The sequence below is a fragment of the Bos mutus genome, chromosome 13 (assembly GCF_027580195.1).
Source record: "Bos mutus isolate GX-2022 chromosome 13, NWIPB_WYAK_1.1, whole genome shotgun sequence".
Classification (NCBI taxonomy): Eukaryota; Metazoa; Chordata; class Mammalia; order Artiodactyla; family Bovidae; genus Bos; species Bos mutus.
In genome coordinates, this window is record NC_091629.1 from 13,819,350 (window position 1) to 13,829,109 (window position 9,760).

General features: G+C 48.9%; 1 protein-coding gene across 1 annotated transcript; it reads left to right on the forward strand.

The window, feature by feature from the left end:
• The first annotated feature begins 1,090 nt into the window (after positions 1–1,090).
• On the forward strand, positions 1,091–8,672 carry CBLN4 (cerebellin 4 precursor). The gene is made up of 3 exons (XM_014476784.2): positions 1,091–2,111; positions 5,004–5,120; positions 7,373–8,672. Exons 1-3 carry the CDS (start codon positions 1,821–1,823, stop codon positions 7,568–7,570), a joined length of 606 nt encoding a protein of 201 aa, XP_014332270.2. The 5' UTR covers positions 1,091–1,820; the 3' UTR covers positions 7,571–8,672.
• The last annotated feature ends 1,088 nt before the right edge of the window (positions 8,673–9,760 follow it).

A 9,760-nucleotide genomic window follows, 5' to 3' on the forward strand; every position in this document is an offset into this window, starting at 1 on the left:
GGAGTAGGAAGCCATCCACCTGGGAGACATTGCTCAATAAACACCTTCTGTTTGATTAAAGACTTAGGGCCTGTCCTCTGGGACAGCTGGGCAGCTGGGAGTCTGAAAGGAATTTGGGAGGGGAGTGGTGACCCCAAAGCATCACAGAAGTGGAGGGCCCATGAGGCCTTGATTAGTGGAGCCCCTCCGTCTCAGAAAGGTGAGTAACTTGGTCAAGTTCACGCAGCGGGTCACCAGACAAGCCTTTCCCTCCCACCGGAGGCTGCAGAGGAGGCCGCTAAACCGTGCCAATCAGAGCCCAAGATGGCACTGAGCAGGCACAGGTCGAGGGCAGCACGGGGCGGGGAGTGCAGTGTTCTCCGGAGGGGTTGGCTGCTGGAGGGCTAAGGCTCCGGAGGACTGATTGTCGTTAACTCCCTTTCTCTCCTGGCCTTGCCTGGGGTGGACTGGCGGTGTGGGGGGAAGGCGCACCCAGAGGCGTGTGAGGCTCCCCTTCCCAGAGCAGGAGGCCTTGGGCGCCTGCTCCCAGCGGCTCCGGCTCACCCCAAGGCTCTCCGGAGGTCTCCGGGCCCTCGGGCTTGCCGACGCCCGCGCTGCGCTGGGCGCGGTCAGGCCCGTGGCGCGGGCCCCTGGGTCCCCAGCCGCGCGCCGCGCGAGGCCGCTGCCGCCCTTCGCTCCGCGGGCGGGGCTGGTAGCGCCGCGCTCCTCTGGGCGGCGGAGTCCCGGGCCGCCTCGGCCCCCTCTGCCAGCCCGCACCGAGCACGGGGCGAGCCGGCGCGGAAGCCGGGCGGGCGCGGGGCGCTGGGCGCCCGCCCCTCGCAGTCTGGGTGCCGCGCGCCCCCGGGGCTGGGGGGCCTCAGACCTCGGCGGCCAGCAGAGCCGTGCGCCTCGCGTGCCGGAGGTCTGTTCCAGGCCAGGCGGGAGCTGCTCAGCGAGGGTCCCCGGCCGCCTTTCCCTTCCCGGGGGGTCGGCGGGCTGAGCAGCGAGCCAAGCCCAGCCGGCGTGCGCTCCTATAAATAGCGCGCGTGTGCCCGCCACGCGCCCCCCGGCTGCGCGAGGACACGGAAAGTTGTGCGCGGGGGCTCGCGGCGCGCGGCGGCGGCGGGCTAGGGCTCCGGGGCCAGCTGCCCGGCGCCGTGCGGCGGATCCCGCGGATTTTTGCCTCCGTGCTGGGGACCCGGCTAGCCGCTGCCGCCCTGCCGCCTTCCGAGAGACGCCAAGCTCTGGGGAATTTTTTGACCAAGCGAAATCGAGAGTGGCTAGAGACCTGGCCATGAACACAGCCGCGCGTTCTTCCCGCTCCGGGAAACACCTTCGGCTTCTGTAATCCGTCCCCGCCGCCAGCTGGAGACGAGCCGGGACGACCCTGGCCCCGACCGGCCCCCAGCATCCCGGGGCTTCTCCGAGCCCCCTGGGTTTTTCCTGCTGCGCGCTTCACCTGGGGAAGCTTGGTTTGGGGTGAGGATTTCTGATCATTTTCCTCTTTGAGGGGTGAACGGGAGGGTTCGGCGACTTTGATGTCTAGGAACAAGGGTGGGTGCGGGGGTCCCAGGCAGGGCTGATCTCAGGCGGAGGAGGGCGGGGGAGGGGGTTCTGCATGAGCTCCTTAAAGGACGAAGGTAGCAGAGCCAGCGAGACAGCGCGAGGGGGAACTCTGACTTCAAACCACGGAGCTGCCGGAGGTGTGCGCGCCGCCGCCGGCCCCGCCGCGTGGTGCATCTAGCCACCCGCACCGTCCCCAGCACCGGGGTCCCGGGGAGGAGACCACGCGGGCACGCGGGAGCGCCGGCCAGCTGCGGCGGCCCCCAGCCTCGCTCGCCATGGGCCCCGGGCGCCGGGCGCCGGCCGCGCTGCCGGCCCTGCTGCTAGCCCTCGCCCTGCCGGGGCTGCGCGTCTGGGCGCAGAATGACACAGAGCCCATCGTGCTGGAGGGCAAGTGCCTCGTGGTGTGCGACTCGAACCCCGCCACGGACTCCAAGGGCTCCTCCTCCTCGCCCCTGGGGATCTCGGTCCGGGCAGCCAACTCCAAGGTCGCCTTCTCGGCTGTGCGCAGCACCAACCACGAGCCGTCCGAGATGAGCAACAAGACGCGCATCATTTACTTCGACCAGGTCAGAGCCCCGGGGGACGCGGGAGGCCAAGGCTCGGGCGGCGGGAGGGGCGACGTGCAGGCGGCTGAGCCCCGGGTCGTCTGCTCGGGCTGAGCCGCTCTGATTGCGGTGCAGGGAGCCGGGTCGGCACCGGGTTGGCGCTGGGGTCTCCGCGCGTCGGGATCTGAAACTTCTGAGGTCTCCCCCGCCCCAGCCCGCCCCCACTCCCTCCTGGCCTCCGGAGAGCTGCTGGGGCGATGGGAGAGGGGCTGGCAGCTCAGAGCCGCAGGGAGAACTCGAGACACGTTGAATAGCAACAGGTCTGCTGGAACCGGCGGGTCCTGGTCCCTGCACCTCGCCGTCTTTCTGCTCGAGCCTGGCGCCCGGCCTCCACTCTTCTGCCGGGGCCGCGGAGGCCGTCCTCCGGCAAGCAGAGGACTCTTTCCAGGGCAGAACAGATGATGTGTTCCTCCCGGATGGAGAAGCTTCTCCCTAGAGGGAGACCTGGGCGGGGTGGGCTGGAAGGGGTCCACACTCTGCACAGACCCCGCAGGGGGCTGCGGAGGCGGCAGCGGGGGCCCGGGTCGGATCTCGCTCCCTGTTCGGTGCCAAGCGCGGCTGCAGCAGAAAGCCCTCCTCCGCTACTTGGAAAAGTTGAGAGGAGGAGAGAAGCAATGGGTAGAGGCGCTGAGCTCCTGTAGGGAAGCGCTGGGAAGCCTTTCTCCGTCCCTAGCTCCTGCCCTTTTCAGAGACCCGCGAAGCAGTGGGGAGAGAGGGCTGGGGGCTGAGGACAGGGGACTGGGAGCGACTGATGGCCACTGGAGCTTCATCTTAGCGATCGGAGCTCGTGGGTCTAGCGCTGAGAAACTCCAGGATATCAGCTGAGGAAGGAGTCTTAAAACTGAAAACAGATTCCAGGCTGATCATTTCAACCTCTGCTGCACCCGGAGTCTTTTAAATTCCAAAGTCGTGTGTGTGGTTCACAGTGGCATGCCACATGGGCACGAACACGGGTTAAGTGGTGCTGTAGGATGTGCCCGGGGAGCGATGAGGTGACATTTCTCTTCCTTACTTGTTACTAAGTAATGTAGTCTCCAGCTGGTCAAAGACAGAGAATGCCTCTCTGGGGCTTCCTATCGAATAGCCATCATTTTAAAAGAATTAAGCAACCCCTTTGGGTTTTAGTGCATATTTTTCATCTTGATGGAAATAAAGTCTAGCACGACCCCTGGTCTGTGTTTCAGTGCATGAATTAAATACTGTGGACACTGCACTGTCCTCTGTACAGTGCATTGTGTTCAGTGACCTTTCTGTCATTTAGAAGAGGAGAAGAGTTTGCTCTCCTGTTCTGGGTGCTCCTGCATCTTAGAGACAATAAGACACATTTGGTAATAAATCTCGAGGTGTCTGGGTGCTCTAATTACAATGTACAGTCAACATTCAGCCTTATGTGTAGTCAACACTAATCAGCTAGCTCCATTATTGCTAATGAATTATGCTACTTGTGTCTGATTCAGGGAGTCCCTGCTAAGTACCTCAAATTATTTTAAATGTGCTTAAACAAATCTTTGTAAAACCTCTGTTGGGAAGTATTGCATAGCTGGTGATTTGTTGCTGAAAGACCATCGATCATAGGGTCAGAGGAAGAAATCTGATGTTTACTTGGAAAAAGGAGTAATCTCAGAATAAAATGATACACACAGACGCATTTTAAGTTGGGGGTTGAGCCTGGTACATCTACCTGACCGGCACTATATTCCGATGCGTTGCTCACAGGTAATAGTATGTCTAGGGAATTATGCAAAGGGCTTATATTAGCCTGAATGTAGTGTTTAAAAGAAATAGTAGCAGATTGCCATTGATATGGGGGAAATGTACTTTTGTAAGGACATCTGGTTTTTCTGAATGCCGCTTCTAGATTTATTTCTTGGAGAGAAATGGAAGAAACCTTAGTTATATCCTGCCTGCTACCCCCATCCTCAATATGCACACACACACACACACACACATTCTCTCTCTCTTTGTCACATGTGGCATTTAGTTTAAGAGGTCATCTATTGAAATGCAGAGCTAATTTCATAATCAGTAGAACTAAGCTGAACATCTCGGAATACAGAATGCACTGTTGTTTTCTTGGGAACCAGCACTTTGTTTCTCTTCCTTTTTGTCCCTTGAACTTTTAAACAAACGGCAGCAACTGTTGAGGGGACGGACACTGACTAACACCGGGGGGGACAGAGATGCCACCTGTTTCACAGTCTCTATTCCTTGGCAGCCTGCAAAGGCTGAGTCATGGCCAAAATATTTATAGTTAAGACCTGGGTGGCATAGGAAGGGAACGCATGGCTGTGGATCTGAGCTGAGGCTTGGCGGGGGCTCAGAGGAGGGCCAGGCGTTCGCCTTACTCGGGCACCAACTGTTCGGTGTCATGGATCATGCTGCCCAGTGGAGGGAGCGTCCATACCTCTGTCCAGGAGGGCCTGCAGAGAGCCACGGACGCGATTGGCTGGCCCGGAACGCCACCTCTGGGCATGCAAGGCTCCAGAGGGTGGGTGTGTAGACGTGGGGCTGATGCCTTTTTCTGACTCTGAAGGTAGAGCCAGTGTTTATAAGCCCCACATGTTCAGAGCCAGCCGGCCTTGCTGGAAATCGAGGCATGAATACAAAGCTCTGACTTTATTTTTTTAGTCTAACATTAAAAAGATGAAGAACCTTCCAACATACAAATCCGTTTTTCAAGTCACTAAAGAAAAAGGGAATAGAACTCCATGTTTTATTTTCTGTGGTTTTTTAAAGCTAGGTTTCTTTGTTAAGAAAGAAAATAGGAAGGAAAAGAAAAGGGAAGGAAGAACACTGACTTTACTTACAGAGAGTATTGTAATAGTTGACTGTGTTTATCCTTTTTATTTGTAGATTCTAGTAAACGTGGGTAATTTTTTCACCCTGGAGTCTGTCTTTGTAGCACCCAGAAAAGGAATTTACAGTTTCAGCTTTCACGTAATTAAAGTGTACCAGAGCCAAACGATACAGGTATGTCTTCTGACCTGCTCTCTCTCTACCGCGGAATGACAGTGTTTATCTATGGTGGGCCATGTATTTAAGTGTTTATGTGTTTTCATTGTAAAAATAGCCATCTTCATAGTAGTTTATTTTTAAAACATGTAATCTCCAATAACGCTTTCTATGAAGCATAGAAGCATATAGAAAAATATGTGACAAGCATATAGAAAAATACACAATTAAACTTATTACCTTAATAACAACCAGTCACTTAAAAAGCATAGTTTTTAAAGCTACTTTTTTCTGTTAAGAAAGAAAATAGGAAGGAGGAAGGAAATAGTAAAAATTCAGTGGCACAAATCTCTTTATAAGACCTTGGCTGCTTTTAATGCATGTGCAAAAATTACCCAAATTTTTAACAACAACAACAACAACAAATAGTAAGACTATCAGAGTTTTACAAGTACCTACTAAATAAATAAAACAAATTTGCTGTCATTGTTAAAAATTATGAACTGCAGTTAACAACTAAGACCAAGAATAAATTGCTGAAGGAACAATTATTCAATATACTTTTAAAGAAAGGATATGCTACGCTTATCTTCTAAGTAGTTTATCCTTAGTTACTCTGAAATTAGTGAATTCTTACCAAATGCAGTTCCACAGTTAATATATTTTGTGCTGTGCTTTCTAAGGAACAGGCTTAAACTCACACTCAAGGACAATGATGGAGCTAATTCCTATAATATTCAAATATGCGGACACTCAGTAATACCAGTGCATGTCTATGGAATTCTAGGATACTTTTTTCATCATCTGTTCACTGTATGTATTGTATATTGGTGGTGGTGGTTTAGTTGCTAAGTTATGTATGAACTCTTGTGACCCCATGGACTTTAGTCCACCAGGCTCCTCTGTCCATGGGATTCTCCAGGCAAGAATACTGGAGCGGGTTGCCATTTCCTTCTCCAGGGGATCTTCCTGACCCAGGGATCGAACCCAAGTCTCCTGCATTGCAGGCAGATTCTTTACCACTGAGTCACATTGTGTCCAGATGAATGTTAGATTACACATCTACCACTTTTACATATCTTAGTGAATGGATAAATTGATCAGCCTCATACTTAATTTATTCAGTATTAATTTTTGACATAAAAGGAATGAATATCTAGTAAACAAATTTAGTCCCATGGAAAAGCTTTTCCCAAACGCCAATATTTAGAAACTTAGGTAATATTTGACACAGTATAATCAAAATTTTACTGTGGAGGGAAGGTAATAAATTTGTTGCTAATTATCCATCATTAAAACATTTAGTGGTAGTAGTGATTATTATTTTTAGTGCCCATTTCTTATCAGGGAAAACACTAGAAGAAATCACAGTGGACAGTCATATTCTACAATTTCAGCTGATGTTTATTTAGCATATGCATGTCTCAGCTGTACAGTAAACCTGCAGAGATATTAGTAGAGCCTTGCGGTCCCTGAGTTTCTCTGAGCGAAGGGCATGGGGTTATTTTTACTAATGTATTGGGAAGCCACAGGCATGTGTCCTAACTGAAAACTTGCTGTTGAATATGAGAGATAAATAAAGTAGTAGGCCCAACTTATGTCCTGAAGGGGAGTCAGACTTCACATGGCTGGATTTTTCTCCATGGATGGTGATCTTCTGTGAGTATTTAAGGAAATTTTTGTGGGAGAAATTAATTTTTTTTTTCAAGTTAAAAAGATCAGCTCAGTAAGATCATACTAAGCCTAGCCACCCCAGTTAGCTAATTTGAAAGGAAAGGGATGTATTTACTGGACATCAGATACTTTACCAGGATGATCATATTAGACATTATTCCCGCCCCCCAACCCTTGACCCTTGTAGATGTTTTGTAGAAAGATGCTTTCTTTCTTCCTTCCTTCTCTCCCACTCCCCCCTCCCTTCTTTTCCTTGTTTCTTTCTTTCTATTGCAGAATAGTTGATTCGCAATATTGTTAGTTTCAGGTGAACAACATAGCAATTCAATATTTTTGTAGATTACAGTCCATTTAAAGCGATTATAAAATAATGGCTGTGTCTCCCTGTGCTGTACACATCTATCCTTGGAGCCTATTCATTTGCTACGTGGTCAGTGTTACCTCCTAATCCCCTCCCCCTGTCTTCCCTTCCCCTTCCCTCCCCTCATTGGTAACCCCAGTTGGTTCTCTATAATCGTGAATCTGTTTCTGTTTCATTCATTCATTTGACTTTAGAGAGGGCTCTTCGGTGTCTTGTTTTGTTTTGTTCCTTATAGGTTAACCTGATGTTAAACGGAAAACCAGTCATATCTGCCTTCGCTGGGGATAAAGACGTGACACGCGAGGCCGCCACGAACGGGGTCCTGCTCTACCTGGATAAGGAGGATAAGGTTTACCTAAAACTGGAGAAAGGTAACTTGGTCGGAGGCTGGCAGTACTCCACGTTCTCTGGCTTCCTGGTGTTCCCCCTATAGGATCCGAGGTCTCCGTGATGCTCGTCTGGGGAGGGGCGGCCCCCCCGACTTCCTGAGGATCACTTCCGCTTCACCGGATTGATGTCTTCACGGGTTTCTTGTGGGCGAATATGTGTTCTCTGTAAGGATGCTAAGCTGTCTGAACCAGCATCGAACTCCACAGATGATTTTTGTGTGCATTTCAGTGTACTCGGATTGGGACTCAACAGTTGATACCCATCTATGCTTAAGTGTAACAATTCAAAGCTGTCTGCAAGGTTTATTCTGAATTTAATTTCCTGAAATCACTGAATTTGTTGCAGATGTGGCATTTTATTTATTTAGTTTTCAAAGACCGACAACCGGGTCTGAGAATTAGAGAACTCTATATGTAAAGTTCTGACTTCAATCAACGATTCGTGTGATCCTGCCAAAGAATTGTGTGCTGTGTCCATATACCGGTTACACTTGTTTTTATTCCTTTGGGATTAGTTTGTTCAGTTCTCTTAAGGTAATTTCTGACTTTGTGTCTTCTCAACAAATAGGGTAATGGCTTGCCCGCAAATTTACTCTATGAGATCACCCACACGACTTCCCTTAAAAAAAGAAAGAATGCTTCATAGTTGTATTTTAATTATATATGTGAAAGAGTCATATTTTCCAAATTATATTTTCTAATAGGAAGAATAGATCATAAATCTAACAGAAAAAGTTGCATATCTGAATTCTTCAGTGCTCAATCCTCAAACCTGCGCAAAACAGCTCTCCTCCATGGGAAATCTTATACTTTATTGCTCATTTTAATTAACATGATTGATAATAGCCACTTTATTAAAAACCTAAGGGATTTTTTTTTCCTTAGACATGACTACTTTATTAACTGGAGATGGGATGCCCTCGTTTTTAATTATACCTATTTTTCAAACCTTCTGTTGTGTTTGAAGTAGCATCTGGTTTTGCCTTAACTCCTAAAATTGTTTAGATTTCTCTGTTCAGCTAATAGTAAATCCAAATATTCCATATCTGAACTTAGTACAATATCTTATTTTGTCTTTTGTACAGGTCATATGAATTCATAAAATTATTTATGTCTCTGTTACAGAATAAAGATTAATATATGTTAGCTGAATTGTTTGGTCCTTTCAGTTTTGGAAATATGGATCTTACATGATTTATTCCCTTTCTCTTACCAACCCTCTCTCCCTCCCTCCTTCACCCCTGTCCTTTCTTCCTTTCTCTCATTTCTTGGTCTTGGAGCTGAAGAAAAGCTTTCTGGATTTCTAGAGAATGTCCCTCAACTGGCATAGGAAATCTTTACCATGTTTAATTTGTCCAGATTCAGGAGTTGTGAGCTTGGCAAAAGAGGATCAATGAACTTAGTAAAGTCTCCTTTCAGAATAACTTACTGTTAGGAAGTTAAGTTTTAAAAGATCCACTGAAGCATCGTGAAGGGCTCAGTGAATGAATGAGTGGTGATGCAAATAAAGATCAATATTTTCAAACAAAAGACTTGAGGAAGAGTTCTGCCCTTTACTCAGCACTAACGGGCAAGCACAAGCCCCATTTCTTTTCAGGAGGAACTATAATGACAGCTGTCTCCTCTGGAGATTTGGCTCAATTTCCTGGTCGGTTGTCAATTAAAACAAATCTGGGTGCCCCCTTTTGTAGTCTGTGGCACTGGGGGGCTCTTGTAGGATTCTGTGGGAGGAAACATGCAGGCAGCCCCCCAGTATAATTGTGATTAATCATCACGTCAGAATATCCGTTCATCACAGGAAGATTCTCTTCCCAAGAAGAACTATCTGGAGATGCTGGCAGTGGACCTGCAATGTTTTGCTTGGCAACTTATCCCCCGGCTGGCACCCTGTCAGAGATCTTCCCTCCTCTGTGACTGTGTAACGTGGGAAACAGCCTTGCACACGGGGCTTTCATCTAAACTGCATCCTCTGCGAATGTGCCTGGTCTCACGTGACCTTCCCCACAGCTCTCTGTGTGCAGGGTTTGTGTCTGTACATTGCAAAAGAGTGAACTGTACTTGAATAAATATGCTATTAGTCATTGTTTTGGCAAAATGGCTTAAGAGTATTGCGAATTTCCAAGAGATAAGACAGAGAAAGTTTGGTGCTTAACAAAGTAGACTGATGTAGAGTATCTATTATAAACAGACTTATGGCCAAGCTTTGGGGCTTGCCCTTATTTTTCTGAACATAG